This window comes from Carettochelys insculpta, chromosome 9 (assembly GCF_033958435.1).
Source record: "Carettochelys insculpta isolate YL-2023 chromosome 9, ASM3395843v1, whole genome shotgun sequence".
In the NCBI taxonomy this organism is placed as follows: Eukaryota; Metazoa; Chordata; order Testudines; family Carettochelyidae; genus Carettochelys; species Carettochelys insculpta.
In genome coordinates, this window is record NC_134145.1 from 33,735,142 (window position 1) to 33,759,363 (window position 24,222).

The following is a 24,222-nucleotide window of genomic DNA, read 5'->3' on the forward strand; positions in this document are numbered from 1 at the left end:
AGAGGGAGGGCATTAAACCACATATTATATAAAGATTTTATATAGACAGATATAATATATAATACATGGCACTGTGCACTCTATCCACAGCTATTTTGGCTCTTAGGTTGTGTCCACACTATGAGCTAAATTTGAATTTCAAGGCTTTAGCTTGATATCAAAATATGACTGTCGTCACACACACTACTAACTCCATTTATTGAGCCATAACGCCAATTACAGAATATCAATATTGTGGGAAGGGTATAGCGTCTACCTTGAATTTCAAATCTCAAATCAAGGCTAGTGCAGAAGCACTATGTCCTTAATTTGAATTCGTTAGCCTTCAGAAGTGTCCCATATGTATCCCACAAAGCTATGTGGTCACCTTCCAAGTAAGGCTGCTTCGTTGTGCACTACTGTCAGGTGTGCAGGAAGAAGGTCAAAGTAAGCCTGCAAAGTTTGGATTGAATTTGAATTTAGCAGCCCAGCCCTGCAAAGAAAAAGGGCATCCATTATGGAAAAATCCCTTTGCCCATAGCGTCACACCGCACTGGTAGCCATCGCACTGCATCGGTATCAATTATCGGTATCCCTGAACTGCAGTCATTAGCACTCAGGGTAGTGATCTGACTAGCAATTCTCAGGCTCACAAGAGAGCCCCAGCTTGGATTCTCCACCCCCCGCAGGAGATTCTGGCTATCATTACCTTTTGAGGGGACCAGTCAGTGGTGAAGAGACTTTAGGTGGCCGAGAGAAACGCGGCCATCTACGATCAGACGGTGTGTGAGACGACCACCTGAGGTTACTCCTGGCACTCTATACAGTGCTGGGTGAAGGTTAAAGAACTCTGTTAGGCCTATCAAAAAGTCCAGGAAACCAACCAGTGTATTCCTCTGTTGTGCTTTTCCTCTCTCATGTCCCTTTACATCCAGTCTGTCTTAGACACTTCTGTCGCATCCTTAATAACCCATGTGTCCTTGAAAAGTATACCTTCACTGATAATACACAGAAAGACCGATTCATTGCACTTCAAAGCACATTATGTCAATTGTATCTTAATTTTGACCTTCATTTTCCACACCTAGTGCCCAGTGTTGCAGAGAAAACCAGGAGACGCAGGAAAGCAAAAGAAGATATGATTATGCAGCACATGCAAGACACTCAGGCAGAGCACAACAACTTGACAAAGGACACTGCTCAGTGACGTCACAGTACAGCCGAGTGGCATCAGAGTCAAGTAAACTTTAATGAGCGAATGCTTGACCTTCAGCAGCAGCAATTGTCAAAGATGAATGAAGCCATGGCAAAGCACACTGAGGTCATGGCAAAGCTCATAACAGCCGTTACTAAGCAGATGGAGATCCTGCTCTCCCTGCTTCAGTTGCAGAGGGGCTCCCAAACCAGCCAGGCATTATCTGACACCCAATGGCCAGAGTCCCCTGAGGAAAGGGTGCCCACCCCTGTCGTTAGGTCCCTGCATGCAGTGGGGTGGGGTAGGGGTCAAGGCTACCCTGCTGCTGCAGCCCCAAGACCCACTGCAAAAAGCTATTCAAGCACCCTTGAGAAGGCTTCTTTTCCTGGCCACTTAAAGCTCCCCTAACTCCCAAAATAACATCATTCCTTACAGCGCGGTGTGATTTCTTGTCCTGCGGGGGGAGGGGGGGCACAAATCAAAACGGGTGGGTGGGGGTTAGTGCCACTGAAGTCACAGCCGCTCAGTGAAATTCCCTGGTCCACAGCAGATGCACGCCTGAGGGAACTCCGTGGGGCGGGGGTGGTTGAGTGCTGCTGAAGGCACAGCTGGGCAGTGAAACTCTTGGCCACAGCAGACGTGCAGCTAAGGAACCAAGCAGGTTGGGGCGGGGGGTGTACTGAAGGCACAGCACATTCTATTTACTGCAACTTAACCCCCTCCCACCAAAAAAGAGCATTCATTCATTATGGCATGGTTGATTTATTGGTGTTATGGCAGAGACATAACACCAATGTGTGTTACGGATCAGTCATAAAGCTATTTTTTAAATTGTCCCTTATTGCTGCACCCTGAGCATGGCTACTGGTGGATGGCAGTGTAGATGGCTGTGAGTAAGCCCTGCCCATTGCTTTCGCTTCAGAGTGCCATATAGAGGGGAGTCTCCCGCCTTGATTCACATATGCTGTGCAAAACAGAGCACACTGTAATAATGGTGGGGACACTAGCTTCAGAAGTGTCCAAATGGGTCAATAAACATCTGAACCTCACTTTCAAATGTCCAAAGGCACACTCCATGATCATTCTGCACCTGCTCAATCTGTAATTCAAGTTTTCCTTGCTGAGGTCCAAGGCTCCTGTGTTGGGTTTCATCAGGCAGGGAAGCAGAGGGTAAGCAGGGTCGCCCAGGATAACAATGGGCATCTCCACGGCGCCTATCTTGCTTTTCCAATCAGGGAAAAAAGTCCCATCCAGGAGCTTTCAGTACAGTCCGATGTTTAGGAATATGCGCGCGTCGTGAACCCTCCCTGGCCAGAAAACTTTGATGTCGGTAAAACGACCTTTGTGATCTACCAACCCCTGCATGACCATGAAGTACCCCTTTTGATTAATATACTCCAAGGCTAGGTGGGCCAGAGCCACGATGGGGATGTGTGCGCCATCTACTGCCTCACCGCAGTTAGGAAAGCCCTGGGAAGCAAAGCCATCCACTATGGCTTGTACATCTCCCAGGGTCGCAGTCTTCAGGAGAAGACGCCACAGATTGTACGGGCCACCTCCATCACCACAGACCCCACTGTAGATCTGCCAACCCCAAACTGATTTGCCATGGACCAGTAACTGTCGGGGGTTGCAAATGCCCACAGTGAAATTGCCACTCGCTTCTATGCTGCTAAAGCCTGCCTCATTTTGATGTTGCTGTGCTTCAGGGCAAGTGCCAGCACACCAGAGTTCCATAAAGGTGGACTTGCACATGTGAAAGTTTCGCACCCAACGCTGGTCGTCCCAGGACTCCAAAAGGATGCGATCCCACCAGTGTGCGCTGGTCTCTGGAGTTCAAAACCATCACTCCACTATCATCAATGCATTCACGGCAGCCACCAACAGTGTGTTCTTGGACCACCACCGGCACAACTGCTGTTCCAAACCACCATCCTCAGCAGCAGCAGCAGAAACACCAGCACCACCACCACCAGTAGTATATCCAAGTGTTATGGAGCTTTGGAATTGATGGACAAATTGCATGACAGATGCTGTGGTTGCTGAAACGATGTGTGCTATGAGTTGGAGCGTTCATGGATCCATGCTTGCGCTGGAATGCTGCAGCAGGAAATGGTGCTATCTCCAGTTCTTTTTTCATGCAGTTAGTGATGCAGTGAATTCTGGGATAGGGCTTGGAATTCTGGGATTCCAATAGGAAACACCCACAAGCAAATGGGGCTAAGGAGCTGTGGGATAGGTACCCAAAATGCAGCGCTCACTCTGACAAACTTGCAAGGGGCAATGGGGACACAGAGGTTCCACACTGAGAAAAGGTGGGTCAAATTTCAAGAAGCTTTGTGGACACTTGATTTGAATTCATAATATCAAGATTAAGTATTCAAATTTATTATATAATCCATTTTCATCTCATAGCGTAGACGCAGCCTGTCTCTAAAATGATTGGCACCCCTGCCATAGACATAAAAGGAGGCTGCTGGAGCAGTGTTCTCTTGGGGCTCACTTTTTAAATTCTTCACCCAGACCTCCCAATTTGAAATGGTCATCATTTAATCCACACCAGGGTTCTTTGAATATTTAGGCCCACAGTGAAGGGCTCCTTGAAAGCTGGATTCTGCCTCAGCACAGAAAGTTCTGGCACTGAGAGGCTCACTTCTCAGACACACTATTGAAGCCTCTGAGCCCACCCCGACCTAGACTGGGTTTCACAGCTGAACTATCACAGATATCACTGATTTGCTTGTCTTTCAAGTTGAAGGTGTCTTTTCTTGATCTTTCCCAAGGACAAGTAACAAATCATATGTTGGATCCTGTGACCAGTATGGTGGGGAAGGCACATTAGATCCTACTGCCTGTTAGTGAGGATTCAAGGATTCCACCGCCCAAATAATAATAATCCAGATAATGGACTTTCCCCAGGCAGAACAGAAATACAAGAATCAAAGAGCATTTTGCAGGGCATTTACATACACCCATAGCTCCATTCCATAAAGGACCCATTATAGGTCATGACCATGAAGAAGGAACCTGGTATAAACACACACTGTGCTCAATAGGAAAAACTGCCTAAACATGTGTTGTTACCTTGTCTTAGAAAAAGTGAACTCTGAAAATTGCTCTGAACTTGGAAGTATCCGATAGCCCACAGCTAGCCACTGAAAGGAAGCAAGTGAGAGAGGAGGCCATGCAGACTCAATCTGAGGTTCAGGTATTAGGTGCAGTAACAGCACATAATATTTTTCAGAAGGCTGTAGAAGGTAAAGGACACAGGGTATAGTGTGTGCACTGCACAAGTACAAATATGCAGAGACCCCCTTGAAGAGTATAAGCAAGCTTCCTCTTTTGTGCCATTGAAATCTACAAGTTTAAGAAAAAAATGTTGCAGAGGGTCGGTGTGTTAGTCTGTATCTGCAAAAAATATAAGCAGTCCTGTAGCACCTTAAAGACTAAACACACTTACTGAATAAATTTGCTAGCCTTTATGAAAACATGGTTTATATAGCTATCTCTGACCTCATCAGAACACTACCACTCCTCTGATCACTGTCTGAGAAACTACTGAATCAATAGCAGCCAAAAAGAAAGGCCTTCTAAAATGTCTTAACTGATGTACTGCTATGTAGACAGTTCTAATCTGCCTCATCCTGACTTTCACAATCACCTCCAGCGGCTTTTTAAACTCTTGCTGTGTGGTGAAGATACTTTGCATCAGAAAATGTAAATGAAGTTTATTCAAAAGGGTAAATGTGGTGAGTAGTGGCCTTCCAGTGACTTCAAGATGACTCATTCTAGACTTTCAAAAAACACATCACAAACATGCACCGCTATTGATAAGAGTAAAAAAAAAGTTTCCTGTAATTTGAAAAAGATGGAAAAAATTTTGTTACTTAAGTCAGTACTTTGAAAAGTTGTTAAACAGAGGTCACAGAAAGGCTTAATTCCAAAGAAACCATGTTACAAGTATAGACTGCAGAGGAGAGCTAGCACAATCATGGACTTCCTTTATGATTGTTCTCAGCTGAGTTTTTACATAGATGGGTCAGGATAGATGCAACCATATTATCTGAATTTGCCTAGAAGTGAGCTAGGAGGAAGTGATGTTACCCACTATCCAGATCAACCTGAAGGATGAGAATGGATTCTGACCACTATTTTTTTAAAACTCCCACTCAAGCCAAATTTTTTTTCTTATTTTTCTAAAACTCACAAGTATGGTAGATTCCTCACAGAACATGTCATGATTTCTTCCCTGAAGACTATCATCTAAATTTAAACTGACAAGCGGGCATCAAGCATAAGAGAGGAAGCAGAGATCGGAAGAGTGGTCAAGGTGACAAAGTCATTCATTTACTGGTATGAACCTTGTAGATTTGCTTTTTTAGTCATTTCTTGGATTTAAGTTCACACTGATGGACAAATTTTATATTTGTTTTCAGTTCTCTTTAAAAATTGAGTTCTCTGAGTTACACGGAAATGAAACAAGGAACGGGTTTCTATGTCTTTTGCTGAGGAATCTCTTTTGCACTCAAATACATTCACTCAGACAATAACCCTCGAAGCCTATGAATATAAGGAATTAATGCCTTGCATGATCAGGGAAAGAATGGCATACAACATATCAAAAATAGTTTGTTGGTTATGATGAAATATCCCATGTTTATGGAGAAAAAGAAAAGCTAATTTGTTAGACTAAGACATTCATTGTTAACTGTTAGAACTCAGTTTCTTTTTTATCTATCACTGTGTTTAACCTAAACTAAAAGTGATCCAAAACAGTGATTTAAATTTAGTATCTGTATATGTAAAGTCAAATCAGTATTAGCGTGGGTGTAGTGATACTTCATAGCTATCAAAATTTAAAACACCAAGTGTCTTGCACTTGCACCTATGAAAATTTTCACAGAAAACTGCATGATTTATGTTAAACATGCAGGTCTGACACTTAACCTCTAGAGCTTCTAAGAAAAGCAAACCTCCCCGCTCAAAAGGAAGAGCATGTGGTAATTTGACTTCCCTCCCCTTAACATTTATCAGCCCTACAACACGGCCATAAGCATAGCCATTTGTGATGCTCCAAGTTAAGTGTAATCACTTAGTTTGAGAGTCAGACACAGACATTTCATAAATGCCAGTTATCCAAAGTGCACTTTGAGACATTACTTCTTGGGTTTCAAATCTCCAAGCAAGTCCTAAAGGGTGCTCTTGCGGTCCTGGGCTAGGTCACAGCAATTATGACAAGCTTAGAAATGATCATGCAATAAAACAATCTTAAGATGACACAAGGAGGCAGATCTTCCTCCACAGAGGATTCACATCCTTCTATTGTAAGCGGGGCAGTAGTGCTGTTTAGCACTGAAGCTGCCTGACACTTCCAGTTGTAAGGCCCTGTTTTTGTACACTTATAAAAACTAACAGACATCAACTGCCTGGAAAGAAATTTTCTAAGTGGGTGTCTGCCTCAGACAGGATTTATTCTGGAACATTTTCAGCCAAAACAGTCCAGCAATTAAGGACAAGACTATGGAAAATTTCCAGCTTTTCCAGCATTAAAATTCTGGAGCCCGAAGCTCTAAAGCAAAGTCACCACAGAGCAAGGATCTATAATTTGGAAGGGAGTAGCTTGTGCGTCAGGGATGTGCCTTTTTTCATCCGTGTAAAAAGCCACGGAGATTAGGCCAGTGTACCAGATTTTGAGGAAACCGCAGTCCACACATGCTCAGTGGAGATTTGTTAGAGGTACACATCTGATCTCAGAGGATTCTCCATTCCCTCACAGCCACTCATGCTAATTACATTGTGTGCACCATATTCACAGAGCAAATGGCCAGGCATTGAAACTGAAGCAGGTCCAGGTGCCAGAACTGAGCTGGTGGTCTGTCTTCCCTGTATTCTCCATGATCCACCCCCCTCCAGGCACCTAGGCACTGTGGAAGAGGAAGCCACTTGTCTCAAACAGATAGAGAACAAAGAGCCAGACCTAGGATATTATGGAAGGAGCAGATTAGCATGAGCCTAGGACAAAAGAAAAACTATCAGGGCAAAAAGACACAAACTTGGAACCAGTTGGGAGGAGTGACTGGAGATCTGACAAGGAGTCAGGATTAGCATTGGGGCTGGATAGGCAGAGACTGGAACAGAGAGCAAGTGGAGGCAAGAAAAACTGGACAAGAAGATCAGAAGGGATGGGGATGGGGTGCTGCAGCTGCTTGCCAGGGAGTTAGAGTTAGATAGTCAAGGTGACTGGTGACAAGGAACAAGGAGGCGGAAGACTGACAGCTGGTCAAGAAGATTGGAATGGGGAGTATGGGGAGGTAATATTAGGATTTACTAGGCCAGAAAATTGGGACTGACTGCATGAGGATCAAAGAATGGTCTGAGGAGCCCAGGACTGAGAGAAACAGGAACAGGTTGGAGAGAAAGTTCAAACTTTGTGTAAAGTGGTAGACTAGTCTGTGCCCATTAGGCAGTGCCTCAAACTTGAAATCAAATCCAAGAGTCTTTAGTCACCATTCCTGTTAGCAAATATCCATCAAACTCACTAGCAATATCTTGTCCTCCTCTAGTGCTGGTCCTGTAGTGGGGGGACTGAACTTCCAGGGTCCCTGGGCAAAGTATAGGGGGTAAAGGAGGCAGGAGTGCAGGCATACAACCTTCTGTGCTGCCTGGAGCACAGTGTTGCTAGCCCCTTCCCCAGCCCTGAGAGCCATATGGAGCAGGCACTGCAATGTTCCAGCAGCAATTTAAAGGGCCTGGGGCTCCGGACGCCATGGCTGCCGCAGCAGCAGTCATAACAGCTGGAGCTCCTTGACCCTTTTGTATTGCCAGGCCTCAGGTTAACTGCACCCAGCCCTTCCTCATAGGCCTGTTCTCTAGTGCTGTTAGTTCCAGTACCAGACGTCTGTATAGTAGACCTAAAGGTTCCTACCCTGCTGATTAAACCATAGGGGTGTCAATATGATGCCACATGACTAAATCTGCCTTTTCCTATTTGCTTTTTTAATAAGCAAGGAAAGTACATCCAAACTATTTTAATGTTCATTTAAAGTTGTAAAATCAAGCACTCAAAAGTTAAGAAATAAGTAAGTAAAGTAAACAGAGACTGCATCATCTTGCATATGCACAAAGAGGCCAAATTAAGTTTATGTATGCAGCCATAACTCTGACATTCCCGACCTCATGAGTGCTTGACTTTGCAACCTTCATGTTTACATAGGGGTTCTCTAAGTAATATAAAGGCTGATCTGCAGCTTCCGAAAGGCACAAATTCTGTCTGTGTTTCATTTGAGGCTGCATGTTCTATAGTTCACTAGCTCTAGGGAAAAAACATTTATTACCCATTACTATTATATTTCTGGTTAAGGTGTTCTGAAGCCTTTGGGTATGTGCTGTAAGTTTTGTAACCTGTGGGTTGGCTTTAAAATTTAAAAACTTAAGTATCATCTTTAAGCTAAATGTGGCTGTAACAGTGTTGGTCCCAGAATATTAAACAAGGAGGAGAAGAGAATATATTCTACGGGTCAACGGGCACAAAACAGACAACAAAACACTCCAGATCCACAAACCAGTTAGTCAACATTTTAATGGAATGGGGCATTCTGTCAATGACCTCAAGGTATGTGTGTTACTGAAAAGAAATTATCGCTCCTTTGTAGAAAGGGAAGTGGACGAACTGACATTTATATTCAAATTCGGAACATTAACACATGGTTTAAATCGTGATGTGAACTTTCTGAGTCACTATAGAGGATCGTCTGCATACTTAATCTAATTCTTGATCTTCCCCCCCACCCCTCCACTCTCTGATTTGCTCACCTTGATTATCTTTTTCTGATTTGTCCTCCTTGCTTACTGTTTTTGGTTCTCTGTGTCTTAAATATTGAGTCTGTTCTGGTCTGGATATGGTCTGAAGAAGTGGGTCTGTCCCACGAAAGCTCACCTAATAAACTATTTTGCTAGTCTTGAAAGTGTTACTTGACTGCTTTTTGTTTTGATACAAATTTCTGTTAGTGAGAAAAGTTTTTGAGCTACACAGACCTGAAGAAGAGCTCAAACACTTACTTCACTCACCACCAGAAGCTGGTCCATTAGAGTATATTACCTCATCTACCTTTTCTCTAATATCTTTAAGAGACGTTATCTGCTCACAAAACTTCCTATGCTGAAAACTCCAGCACAATCTAGTGAAGTGCCAGTATGTATTTTAAGATGTCTTTATATCCTCTATTTATGTATGTGAAATTAACATTTTGACTTAAAGAAAACAAACTCAAAATTAAAAAGTGATTGGTTTGTAATTCATGAGGATATGATAAAACATTGGTAAAATACTGAAAGTTGTATTTTATATTTTAGCAGACTGATGTAAAATTCATTATTAGGATCAATAGCACAAAGAAAAATGAACACAGCAATCTTGAAAAATTAGCAACTCTAGGAGTCAGCCATACTGAATGACTTCCTACCATAAGTGGATTACAAGCAAAAGAGGACATCCACTTCCCTTATTTCTGAAAAAAAAGCGAATGTATCTCATTGAAACAAGCTACAGAACACTAATAGTAAACACCTAGTAGGCCTGCTAAAACAAGTTCAGTAACAAGTATTTTAATACAACCAAATGCAAAGTGGCTCATCTAGGAATAAAGAATACAATGCCATACCTACAGCGTAGGTAACTGTAACTTAGAAAGCAGGGAGCTTGAGGAGAACTTCGGGTGAGAGGGGACAAACAACTCAACATCAGCTCTCAACATGATGCTGTGGCAAAAATGAGGATGGGTAAATAGGAGATGACGGACTGTATACCAGAACTCTGCATATAGTTCTGTGTCTGTATCTCTCGAGGATATTGGAACATTAGAGAGGAGATAGGAAAGAACCACAAAAGTGGCCTGAGCAATAGAGAAAATACCTTACCATGAGACTTAGAGAGCTTAATCTATTTATCTTATCAAAAAGAAATTGAAAGGTGCCTTGATGATGTTGTACATAAATTACATAAAGTACTTTCTCTGGGAGAAACCACCACTAGACACTGAACTCTTTAGTCTTAGGGAGAAAAGCCAACAAGAGCAACAACTGGAAGTTACAGCCAGACAATTCAAATTAGATATACAGCAGAAGTTGAACTACTGGAACAACCAACCAATGGAGATGGTGAATTCTCCACCTCCTTAAGTCTTCAAATTAAGACCAGATACCTTTCTCGAAGATCTACTTCAGTCAAATGCAGGTTATCTGGCTCAATACAAGGGCAACTGTGAAACCGCAGAGCCTGTGCTATCCACGACGACTAGTCCAACTGAACAATTCCTGAACACATGCACATGTGCAGCCCACGTGCTCTACAAAATGACATTCTCCAGGAAATGACCTCCCATGCACTGCACACAAGTTCATGGTGCACAGAAGATACCATTTTATTTCCATATGCAATCTGCAGTGGGATCGCACAGCTATGCATGCAACCCAGGTCACTGACTGAAAGGTCCCTTATTGCCTTAAAAATCTATTTTAAAAAGTGTACTTGTTAGTAACTACTTTTTAAATAAAATGTTCACATTACTACAAATGAAGTGTACATATAAGAAGAGATTGACCAAAACTCAGCTATTTTCTTGCTATCTTGCTTCAGAGATAAGTAAAATAAGTATTTAAGTAAGATTGCTTATCTACGCATTTCAAAAGGTACCTATCACTCTAGTATTTAAGCACATTGTGATAAAACAGATGATTGCTTTATCCTTTAATCTTTTTTGTGCCTACTGTGCTTGAGGAGAAATATATTCATGGCAAAGGATGCTTCATATAAAAGCTCTGACAAAATTTATTTGTACACAGCAGCCTATAATGCAAGCATCAGTGCTGCAAAGAAAACAAACAGATGCTGTATAGGTTTCTGATATGGACAGCACCTCAAGAGTGTAGTGAAGGAATAGGTTGGAACTTTAAAAAGACGAAGAGTGATTTATGCAAGTATGGCTAAGGGGAAAGGAAAAGATAAAGTAGTTGAAGGATCAAAAGGAAGAGAAAAAAGCTTGGCCACAATAAACTAAAGAGAAACATTTTGAAGACAACGTATCAGCAGACACAGTTGCGTCAATTTGGGAAGTTTGCCTATACAACTAGGATATTATGAAGCTGGTGCTACGAAAGTGTAGCATCACTCTATGGAAATATGGACTCCACTATTGGCTGGTGGGGTTGTGTTACATCTCTACCAGCTCAGGGACAACAGTGACTTGCTAGAATGTAATGGTCACCTATCCAGGTGGAAACATCTGAAGGCAGAAGCTTTTTCTCCCCATTTGTTTGCAGGGATGGCAGAAACAGAGAAGATGGAAAGTTACCAGCTGTGTGGCACAAAGAAAAGAAAAGGAAGGGGTTAAAAAGGACTCACCGGGGAAAAGATCAGCATAAAGAAAGGGAAGAGGACAGACTGGCCAAAGCCAGAGAATGCGACCTGGAGGAAAACAACATTCCAGAACACCAGCCTGTTCAGCTCAGAAAATTCTTACTCTATCCCAAAGTATACATTGAAGTTTGTTGCGGAAACTGAGGCAGGGAAATACAAATAGGGATTCTTTTAAATAAATCAATGTGTATCATGCAATTAAATAAAGAGCAATGGTTTTAGAATCCTGTGCAAAATATCAGTGAATTTCATGCATTATGCCAACCACACAAGCCTGGGAAGTAATAAACTGTAGATTGACACCACCACCTGGCTGGAGTTTTTAAGCTGGACAGTCCAGGAGGAGAGTTTGAAGACCCTGCACTGGTTACAGAGACTGGGCAATGGGGTGTATGGCCAGTCAGTCAAACAGAACATGTCTACAGACTCAGGACAGGAGCAGAGCCAGGACTTTGTTCAGACTCTGGAGGCTTAGAACATCAAGGGGTTCAGCGACCTGATTTCCTCACAGTGACCCTGTGAGTAGGCAAGAGGAAACACTTGACTGGAGCTCTGACAACAACTCAGAGGGAAGGAAGATGTCCCAGTGAGGACAGAAGTTGATATATTCACCTATTAGAAGATGCAAGGACAATGAAAATTGACAAAGCAGAGTTAAAACAGGGGAACTGTAGGTGAAACATGGGGTCAGATTTTGGAAAGCAAAGACGACTCTGAAGCGTACATGACGGTCACTGACGATCTCTAGAGCTAGCAAGTTGTCAGGTCATGGAATAAAACAGACTCCAGATCTACATATTGAGCGAGGCAGTTGAAACAAAGGCCTAAGAAGGCGCACTCAGGTACTTCTAGCGATGGGGAGTGCAAGCCTGTGATAGGAGAGGTTAAGCAGTATCAGACCTGCTGACAAGAAGGGGCAAAGAGGACCATTGCCCCGGGTTCCAGTGAGTCAAAGAAGCAGCAGCAGCAGCCAGAGCACCAGACCCTTTAAAGCCTGACAGAGAGCCACACAATGTGCTCCATAAAACACTGAGCGCTGGCTGCCCCCGTCCCTCCCCTTCCGCCTGAAGTCCCACCTCTTCCAGGAGTGCGGAGCCAAGCCCCACGACCTTGCCCAGGGGGCTGGCAAATCTGCCAGCTCCCCAGGCAATATACAGCACTTAGACAATTGAAATTTGGGTTTAGGACAATGCCTACATGTCTGGGCCTGGCAACAGAATTGGTCCAAACAGTAAAGGTGACTGGACTCAAACATTCAGTGGTAGAACAAAAAAGCAATCAAGTAGCACTTTGAAGACTAACAAAATAATTTGCCTGTTCTCTCCTACAGACAACCTCCCAACCTTTTGAAAATCCTCACCAACAGCCACAGTCTATACTCCAGGAGCACCAGTCCTGGAACCTTTTCTTGCAACAAAGCCCGCTGCCAGCTTTGTCCACATCTCTTTTCTGGCAATACCATCACTGAACCTAACCAGGTTATTCACAGAATCCCGGGCACATTCTCATGTTCCTCAACTAACATCATATATGTCATCATGTGCCAACCATGCCCAGTTGCTTTGTACATTGGACAGACTTCTAACTCCCTTAGACAAAGAGTTAATGGGCACAAAACAAACAAAAACACTCCAGATCCACAAACTGGTTAGTCAACATTTTAATGGAGTGGGCCATTCTGTTAATGACTTAAGAGTTTGTGTGTTACTGAAGAAAAATTTTCACACCACTATTGAAAGGGAGGAGGCTGACCTGTCTTTTATATTCCAATTCGGCACATTAACACATGGTTTCAACCGGGATGGGCATTTTCTGAGTCACTATAGGGGCTCGTCTGCCTCCTTGGCTTAAACTAATTCTTGATCTTCCCCCTCCCACTTCTACTCTCTGATTTGCTCACCTTGATCTTTTTTTTTTTCTGATTTGTCCTCCTTGATTACTGTTTTTAGTTCTCTGTCCCTTAAATATTGAGTCTGTTCTGGTCTGGCTATGGTCTGAAGTAGTGGGTCTGTCCCACGAAAGCTCACCTATAAATTATTTTGTTAGTCTTTAAAGTGCTACTTGACTGCTTTTTTGTTTTGATAGTATATAGACTAGCACGGCTCCCCTCTGTTACTATTCAGCGGTAGTTTACATTTACATTACATTGAGAAAGTCAGGAAAGGCAAACCTGCAAGTCAGATGTCAAGAGGAAATGTGTGGCAGCAGTAATTAACCTCCCAGAAAAGTACCTGGGAAACACAAGGTCTTTATTTATAAAAAAATATTCAAAGGTGCAGCCTTACCCGACATTACAGCAGCATGGCCTGGTGCTTAGGTGAGAAGGAAAAGGGAGCAAACAAAAGTGATAATGTGAAATAAGGAGGGGACCAGTGCTTCATTACTCTTTCAGCATTTACAAGTATCATTTGTTACCTGGATTTCTAGTTCAGCAATACGCTGCTGGAGTTCTGCCACTGCTGCTATGCTGTCCGCTTCCCGGAGTCTTACTGCCATCACCTCCTCCTTGCTCTGAAAAAGAGTTGAACAGGGCTATGTTGTAAAATCAAGAGAACTTTCTGGTATTTTTGGTTTGCGAAGGGACGGGGGAAAGGCTCCCAGAGTCCAGCCTGAGTCTGAATAGTTACATAGAATAATATTACAACCCTGCAGCCTGAGCCCTGTAAGCCTAAGTCAGCTGTCGTGGGCCAGCCATGGTTGTTCTACTGCAGTGTAGCTATAACTTGATTTATACCTAGCAAATCAAATGAGAGATGTCACTCTTCCTCCATGCCCTGCCTCCTTCCTTTCCCATTCCTCAACTCTTGTTTTTTGTCTTCCCTTTATTTTGGGAGTGAGGGAAGGAATGATTTGAATACGCAGAAAAAGAACTAGATTAAGAGCACAGGTGAAGTCTTCTCTTCATACGCAGAAGAATGCAGCATGGACAGTAACATTGCAAACCTCAACTCTTTGGCATATAAAGCACAACCTTATCTGTGAAAAGCTTAGTCTCCATAGCAATTATAACATTGGTTTTCCAGTGCTAACAAGGCAGTCCTTTGACAGACGCATGCCCACTCACCTGACTCATTTCACATAAGGCAACTGGTAACGTTACCACCAAGCTGGATTATCTGCACGAATGACAAACCAGTAGAATTAAATCCTTTTAATCAAGCATCCAAGTCATACACCTATCGCCCAGTGGTGTTTAAAGTGTACAACTCTCTAGATTATAGCCGCTTGACCTTCAAGTTAATCAAAAAATTAAATTTAAACAATCTTTCCGCTAAAACATAATGGAATGGTAATGAAAGTTAGTTCAGACCACAAAAGTTCTATAGAGGGATATTGTGTGAAATATCTTTAGAAGTCTACAAAATAAGTTACCTTAAATTCAGAGACTCTCTTCTATTAGAGTTTACTGCTTGATGTTTTTCAGTGTTTTTGCAACATACTAACTTCACTCTAGCTCTATTTTAGTTAAGATGTGTAAAAGTAGTATCAAAGTCAAACCTAATTACATTTTGAACTGTTTTATTCCAGAAGAGTTATTACAGTAATTTTGAATTGGACCTTGTTATGTGAAGCCTGTAAACAATACAGATCAGTTGTCTCCCATCACTCATGGACTCAGATTTTCCTCATTACTTGACTATAAACTTTACAGTCAGCAATCCAACTAAATTTCGGATTTTGTTACTAGAAGATCGCTCATTTTTCTAGTCTTTATACTCCCTCCTGCTTCTGATGTAATAAAAGGATATATTTCTAAATTCTTACACAGGAACTGTGCACCAGTGCTACTACATTAGCTACCTGTATTTGTCAGAGTGATGAAAACTGTAGCATTAACAAATGTAATAATGTTACTTAGTCCAACTATACATCTAATTTAGGCTGAGTGCCATATTCTGCCCTCCCTTTCACCCAGGCAACTCAATGTGTGCTGAGTTACCTTAAAGCAGAAAATAGCCCTACCAGTAACTAGATTATTTTTAATCTGACTGTGCTGATTACAAACAATTCTAGATTACTCATCATACAGCCCATGATCCGCTGATCAGATACAACAGGAGGAACACGCTGACAGGCATTTCAAGTTCTTGATAAAGTTTGAAGTGCTCAGAATAAGTCTGTATCTGCTGTTAGCTAAAGTGAGAAGTATGGTCACTTATTCATAATGAGACCAATACACTGATTGTACGCAGCAATGGACAGTTTCATGACAAATAACTGAGGAACGAACAACGAACCAGCTAATTTCTGAGAACCAGAAGATGCTGCTTGTTTCACTTCAGCAATGGGAAGAGTACCAATAAAAACCTTAGCTCTCTTCATGGAGAAGCCTCATCCTAGTCAAATAGATCTTTGCTCAGTAGGATTCATACCTGGGGTTGTGGTGGGGGGGGAGCGTAAAATCAAGGAATTAAACTGTACATCAATAGCAGGCAACAAGGTTGTAACACTACAAAGGAGCTTTTCATTCCCGCCTGACAGGAGACTGACAATCAGTCTAGGAGACAACAAAGTTTTTGGGGGATCAAGGCTGTTCAAGAAAGTTTATTCTGACTTTGTATATAGTTGAAGTACTTCACATTTACTCAGATATACCCTTCTCTTAATTAATCCTGATATTGCACATTTCAGATGCAGTAAGTTTTAGACAAGAGGATAGGATCCCAGAGAGGTGTGCACAGCTGAACAACTTACAGGCAGGAGCATTGACTTTGTGAAATATATGGAAGGGAGGTCTAACCAGGGAGCTCTTCACACTGGACGCAGGTCCATAAAGGAAGAGATCAACCCTGAATAGTGAGCACTACTCAGTGGTCGCCCACTGGAACATCTGACCCACCATTTAACAGTCACAGTGAGCTGGTTTCCAGTTTTCAGGAGAGTTATGCTGATGTAGCCCAAATACAAAAATCTTTCAGGTAGCACTTCGCTACATTTCAAAGTGTCTACTGTCAAATTTTCATTTGGGAAATGATGATCCATCACCATTTCAGGTACGAGACTTGACATAGTCCTTGAGGACTTTCTATAGTCTCTACTGTTCCTCTCCCCCTGGCCCTAACACTCACATATGTCCTTTCTAAATATTGAGTTTTTGGTGCTATGTATCATAGAATACTAGGACTGGAAGGGACCTCAAATGGTCATCGAGTCCAGTCCCCTGCCCTCATGGCAGGACCAAGTACCGTCAAGACCATCCCTGAGAGACATTTATCTAACCTGTTCTTAGAAATCTCCAGAGGTGGAGATTCTACAACAATTACAATTAACACTGTTGTGGTCATCATTCCCAAACACTGATACAGAATTTTTGTACCTTCTCGTTTCCAATGCTGCCATCTTTCCTTTGGCTCAAAGCATTTCTGCTTGAACCAAATTTAAAAGACCTCACCTACACTTTTAGCTGATGTAAAATGAAATAGTTCAGATCATGTGTGAAACTAGCAGCCCTGATACCACAATGGAAAAAAGACAAGTTACCTGTTCTGTAACTGGTGTTCGACATGTGTTGCTCATGTCCATTCCAAGTTGGGTGTGTGCGGGCACGCGCCCAGTCGCCAGAAGCTTTTTGCTCTGGCCAGGAGCCACAGGGTCAGTGTGGTACCCTCTGGAGTACCAATATGGCAACAAATAAATGCACCGCCCAACTCCCCTGCTGTAAATATAGGAACTGAGGATCAGGTGGTTGCCCTACAGATGTCCTGGATAGGCACCTCTGACAAATACACCACAGACGATGCCTGCGCTCTCAATGGAGTGTGCCCTAAACGGCAGGGGAGGAACCCCTGTGGATCTTGCAACTCTCCTTGATGCACACCATTATCCAGGAGGAAATCTGCTGGGGGGAGACCGGATGGCCTGGCAGGGAAATGTCTTGATTAACATGAAACGCAGAGACCACCTTGGGTAAAAATGCGGGGTGAGGTCTCAGCCTAAACACTGTGTTCAAGGGGTCCACTGAAAGTGCCCTCAACTCAGATACCCTCCTGACTGAGGTGATTGCCACCAAAAACGCTGTTTTGTAACTCAGAAAAGCAGGGAACAGGTAGCCAGGAGTTCAAAGGGGGCCCCCATAAGCTTGGCTAACACCAAATTGAGACCCCCACGGGGACAGTGGTGCCCAAACCTGGGGCCTGATTCTTTCTAAACCCTTCAGAAACCTTTTGACTAAGGAGTCTGAGAACACGGAAGACGTTCCACGATGGGGGTGAAAGGCAGAGACAGCAGCTAGGTGCACCTTAACCGAGGATAGGGACAAGCCCTCCTGTACCAGGCCCCATAGGTAATCTAAAATCAACAGGATGGGGGCTTGCGAGGGAGAGAACCCTCTGTGAGGCACCCACACCGAAAACCTTTTCCACTTAGCCAAATAAGTCACCCTTGTGGATTGTTTTCTACTATTTAACAATACTTCCTTTATGGGATCTGAACAGGCCAGCTCCCAGTCCCTCAGCCATGGAGCGTCCACGCTGTGAGGTGCAGCGACTGGAGATTGGGATGTTGCAGCCTCTCCTCTTGCTGCATCAGGAGATCCGTCCAGATTGGCAGCAACATAGTCTTGCGGATCGACAGGTGCTGGAGGGTCAAGTACCAGTGCTGACGGGCCTGTTCCAGTGCCACCAAGATGAACAATGCCCCTTCTAAGTGAATCTTGAGGAGGACCTTGCAAACTAGTAGGATTGGAGGGAAGGCATACATCAGCCTGCCCGACCAGGGGACAATGAAGATGTCTACGTAGGACCCCAGGCTCCGATTGTGGTAGGAGCAAAATGTCCCACATTTCACATTGAGGTGGGAGGCAAACAGGTCTACCTGGGGATACCCCCACCTCCAGAAACTAGAATGAACGACCTCTGGGTGGAGAGACCACTCGTGACCCATAAAGGACCTGCTGAGTTGGTCCGCCAGTGAATTAAGCACATCTGGCAGGAAAGGGGCCTGCAGCATGAAGAGCTGTATGCAGAAGTCCCAGAGCATCATGGCCTCGTGACACAGGGCAGAGGAAAGTGCATTCCCATTTGTTGATATAGCACATTGCTGTCATGTTGCATGTCAGTCACTACAGACAATGTCCTGTCAGATTGGCCTTGAAAGTTCCACATGCTAGTCTGATGGCCGTGAGCTCCCCCACATTTAGGTATCCTAAACTGTCTCTTACAGGGCAATATACTGGCGACAGCCATAGGTGTAGAGGGTGCATCCTTAACTTCGTGTGCTGTACCATGAAGGTGCACGCTGCCATGTGACACAGCAAACACATGCAGCACCTGGCCGGCATGGTGAGAACTGCCAGGATGTCTCGGATGAGGGCCCCCAATTGACCTGAACCTGACGTTTGGCAGGAACATCCTGGCACACCTGGCATCCAGTCATACCCCTACAAACTCTATTGGTTGAGATGGGACCAATGCTGACTTTGCCTCCTGGAGCAAGACACCGAGGCTTACAAAGGTCTGACAGATCGACTGTACATTCAGAATCAGCTGCTCCCTGGAACGACCCTTGACTAGACAGTCATCCAGCTACAGGAACAGCTGCGCCCCCGCCTGCATAGGTGCACTGCTACTACTGCCAGGCATTTGGTGAAGACCCTTGGAGCCACAGACAGACCAAAAGGCAGGACTGTGAACTGATAATGGTTTCCACCTGCCCTAAACCTGAGAAACCTCCTGGGAAGAGGGTTGACTGAAATATGGATCTGTGTATCCTGTAAGTCAACAGCCACAAACCAATCCCCCTGCTCCAACATAGGGAGTAGGAGACCCAGGCATGTGATGTCAAATTTCATCTTTTTCATGAACTTGTTGAGACCTCTGAGGTCCAGGATGGGTATCAAGCCCCCCTTTGGTTTCTCAGTTAGGAAATACCAGGAATAAAACCCATCCCCTGAACCTGGGAGGAACGTCTTCTATGGCCCTGGAACCCGTGAGGGATTGCAATTCTATGGCCCTGGAACCCGTGAGGGATTGCAATCCCTGCCGCAGTAGGGTCTCACGAGAGGGGTCCCTGAAAAGGGACAGGGAAGGGAGTTGAGAAGGGGGTAGGAAGAGAACTGGATCTCCTCTCTACCACACACTGGACCCAACAGTTTGCGGTGATGCTGCATCACACACAGTAAAAGGGGGACAGGCGGAACAAAAAACGCAGGGATGCTGGAGTGGGAGAGATCGATTCGACGTTTCCAACTGTGCCATCAAAACTGTGGCTTGGGTCCCTGTGGGCCCTTCTGGTGGCCCTGAGGCTGTTGGCCTGAACAGCGCCTGCCCATCCTGTTCCGCCTTCTACTGCCATCCCTTTGCAGCTGCAGAAACCGTCTTTGCCGAGGACGGGGGTTAAGATGCCTGTGTTGGTTGGCAGGTGTATGTAGGCCCAAGGAGCAGAGAACAGCTCTAGAGTCTTTCAGACTATGCAGTCTTTTCTCTGTCTGATCTGAAAATAAGAGTAGGGCCATCAAAGGGGAGGCCCTGGATCGTCTGCTGGACCTCATGAGGCAGACCAGAAACCTGCAACCCAGCCTCCCTGAGCGTTGCCACTTCAGAGGCAACAACCCTTGTGGCAGCACTTGCAGCATCCAATGTTGCCTACAGGGCCGCCCTTGAACCAGTTTGTTCTCCTCCACCACAGCTATGAAGATGATGTAGGAAAAGCTGAATTACTCAATGCTTTTTTTGCCTCAGTCTTCACGGACAAAGTCAACTCCCACACAATGGTCCTAGACAATGCAATATGGGACGGTGGAAGGCAGCCATCTGTGGAGAAGGAACAAGTTCTGAGCCATCTAGAAAAACTAGATGTACAAAAATCCATGGGTCTGGATTTAATGCACCCAAGAGCACTGAGGGAATTGGCAGATGTCATTGCTGAACCTTTGGCCATTATCTTTGAAGACTCTTGGAGACCAGGGGAGATACCGGATGACTGAAAAAAGGCAACCATAGCGCCCCTCTTTAGGGAAGGAAAGAAGGACAATCCAGGAAACTACAGACCAGTCAGCCTAACCTCAATCCCTGGGAAAATAATGAGGAGATCCTCAAGGAATCCATTTTGGAGCACTTGGAAGAGGGGAAAATGATCAAAAAGTAGCCAACATGGATTCACCAGGGGCAAGTCCCGCCTGACCAACCTGATTAGCTTCTATGACGAGGTAACAGGCTCTGTGGACATGGGGAAGTCAGTGGATGTGATATACCTTGACTTCAGCAAAGCTTTTGATATAGTCTCCCACAACATTCTTGCCTATAAGTTAAGGAAATATGGCTTGGATCCTTGGACTATAAGATGGGTAGAAAGCTGGCTTGATGGTCAGGCCCAAAGGGTAGTGGTCAATGGCTCAATATCTGGATGGTGGTCAGTTTCAAGCAGAGTGCCACAAGGCTCGGTTCTGGGGCCAGTGTTGTTCAACATCTTTATTAACGACCTGGGTGAGGGACTGGATTGCACCCTTAGCAAGTCTGCAGATGACACAAAACTAGGGGGAGAGATAGATACATTGGAGGGTAGAGAGAGAATACAGAGTGACCTTTTTAAATTGGAGGACTGGGCCAAAAGAAATATGAGGAGGTTCAACAAGGAGAAGTGTAGAGTCCTGCACCTGGGGCGGAAGAATCCCAAGCATTTTGTTATAGGCTGGAGACTGACTGGCTCAGCTGCAGTACAACAGAAAGGGACCTGGGGTTTTGGTGGATGAAAGACTGGATATGAGTATACAGTGTGCCCTTGTAACCAAGAAGGCTAACAGCATACTAGGATGCATTAGGAGGAGCATTTTGAGCAGAATTAGAGAAGTAGTTATTCCCCTCTATTTGGCACTGGTGAGGCCATATCTGGAATATTGTGTTCGGTTTTGGGCCCACCAGTGTAAAAAGGATGTGGATATACTGGAGTGGAGGGCAACAAAAATGATTAAGGGCTGGAGTACAAGACCTATGACGACAGAATGAGGAATTTGGGCTTGTTTAGTTTACAGAAGAGAGAACTTAGGGGTGATTTAATAGCAGCCTTCAACTTCCTGAAGGGGAGCTCTAAAGAGAAGGGTGAGAAACTGTTCTCAGTGGTGTCATATGACAGAACAAGGAGTAACGGTCTGAAGTTGAAGAGGGAAGAGGTGTAGGTTAGATATTAGGAAAAAGTACCTCACCAGGAGGGTGGTGAAGCACGGGAATGCATTGCCTAGAGTCCTAGAGAGGTGGTGGATTCTCCATCCCAGGAGGTTTCACGTCCCGGCTTGACAAGGTCCTGGATGACGACCTGGTGGGGGTTGATCCTGCTTGATTCAGGGGGCTGGACTAGGTGACCTCCTGAGGTTCTTTCCAGCCCTATGATTCTATGAAGTCCTGCTTGGCTTCGGGTGGCACCATTTCAGAGAACCTAGACTGGGTGCTGACTGTATTATAGGCATACGTGCCAACCAGAGCCTGCTGGTTAGCAATTCTTAATTGCAACCTCCCCCACACCTCCCCACTGAATAGACCTTCCTCCCACAGAGGTCCAACTGTTTATTTTATTCTCTATTTTTCAGGGAGAGACCCTGGAACCCTTGGTGCTCTCTATGGTTAGCAGCATCTGGGGGTGCGTGAACAAATGTTCATTGCCCTGGGATGGCAAAGTACTGTCTCTCATTCCTATGGGCTGTAGGAAGGGCAGAAGCAGGGGTCTGCTGGACAGTCTTAGCCATAGTGGCAACTGTTTTGATTATGGGCAGAGCCACCCTGGTGGGGCCTGCAGAGGACAAAACGTCCATAACAGGGTCCATTTCATCCTGTACCTTCTCTGCTTGCACCCCCAAATTTTGGGCCACTCTCCTAAGGAGCTGTTGAAAAGCCCTGCCATCCTCCAAAATGGGCGAGGCCTATGGGCCCACCATCACCTCTCCCGGAGCAGAAGATGATAGCCCTTGCGCCTCCATTTGGAGGGGAAGGGCAGTAGAGACCTGTTCAGGCACTTTGCCCCCCTTGGAAATTATGGGCAAACCAGGGGGCACCATAGGCAGAGCTAACATAGGCACTGGCTGGCCCAAAAACCCCGCCATGGGAGGCGCAGACAGCACTGTTATTGCTCCCTGCAGTTGGGCTGGTGCTGGTGCCTGCCCCATCAGCCCCAGAGGTACAATTACAGATGGCGCCAGCACCAAAGGGGTCCAGTCCCGCTGCAATGGTGCCAACAATGGTGCCGAGGTCTATGACAACGAGGTAGAAGCAGGCGGCTCCACTTTGATCGACACTTCCTGTCTTTGCTCCAGTGGTGGGGCGCCCAGTGATGCCAACAGTGTTGAGCATGGGATTGGCAAGGCCCCCAGCACTGTTAAAGGCACTCCACTGCTGAGTCGCCTGCAAAGCTGGTGGCCAACCCGTATCGTCTGAGTGATGACTATGGTGTGACCTTCTCAAGCACCCACTCCATCTGAAGCTCGAGTAGAAAGAGTCCAACTCTGACAACCACAGCAGGGTCATCGGAGTCAGCGCTGATGTCATGCGTGCTGGGGATGGTGCCGATGCCGTACTACAGGGCACCTGAAACTGGGCCACCATCTATCAGGTAGGCACCAGAGCACTTCGCACCTAATAAGTTAATATTCAAGAAATATTTACATTACAATAGGCTACTAGCTAAAGATTTGAGCAGAGAAAGCAAGTGCTCCAATGACCAGCAGCATGGAGAGCAGGAACTGAGCAGTGGGCGTGAAGTGGTGGTGTTGGGCAGTGCATATATTGTTTGCCATGTCTACTGGCTAGGACAAAAAGCTTCCAGCACACACGCACATACCCAATTTGGAATGAACATGAGCAATCACTCAAAAAACCACCTCTCGTTCTATTCCAATGGGGTTATCGTTGATGACCAGGTTGTGCTAGTAAGGAAACTCCCAGATTTAGATTATATAAAGTCATGAGGTTTTTCTGGTTACCATGTAGCAATTATTTTAAGATTGCTTTGCTTGGTTGAAAAAGTCATTGGACATGCCTGTCCCTCCAGAAATTCAAGAAAACTGCTTCTGTACACAGCAACCCCTTCAATTCTCACCTGAAAGAATGAAGATTGAGGCTTGAGAACATGTTCGGGTATTAGTGGGGGTAAAAAATGGGAGGGGGCAGGGGGAAAAAAAAAAAAAAAAAAAAAAAAAAAAAAAATCGGTGCTCTCCCCACAACAGGTAATGTGAATATGAAAAAAGACATTGCTCGGAGACCTTGCAAAAAATTTCACTCTCTGTGTGCATTAAGTTTTATAATTGAGCAGGAAACATACTGGAAAATGTAACAGCAGCATGTAGCTTATAAACTTATTCTAAGAAGCTTTCTGCTACAAAATACTGACTTAAAAAACTTTGTACTTTTTGTTACCACTCAGACTTTGGCTTCCAATCTAAAACAAACACATGCTGTTTGAGGAAGAGGAATGCAATCAAGATTATATAAATTGAACACATGATGCATATTTTTAAAGATAACTACACTGAACTTCCCTTCAACCTATGCATTACTACTCAACAGCATAAATATGGAGATGGCGGATCTTGGAGGAATGCAAGAAGTCAACGTTTGCTCTTTAAGCTCAGTTCAGGCAGGGGACTCCAATATAAGGCTGCGTGAAATAGAAAAGGATGGTTGGAAATATAGGCACAGGTGGTAGTGAAAG

The 24,222-nt window shown here is 44.6% G+C and overlaps 1 protein-coding gene across 11 annotated transcripts in view; it reads right to left on the bottom strand.

Annotated features, from left to right (window-relative positions):
- EVI5 (ecotropic viral integration site 5) overlaps nucleotides 1-24,222 on the bottom strand; it is a 147,938-nt gene that overhangs the window by 42,841 nt on the left and 80,875 nt on the right. For all 11 annotated transcript variants that reach the window (XM_075003390.1, XM_075003386.1, XM_075003393.1 and 8 more), the window contains one exon: nucleotides 14,004-14,099. In XM_075003390.1, the coding sequence (XP_074859491.1) occupies nucleotides 14,004-14,099 (96 nt within the window). The remainder of the gene's footprint in view (nucleotides 1-14,003; nucleotides 14,100-24,222) is intronic.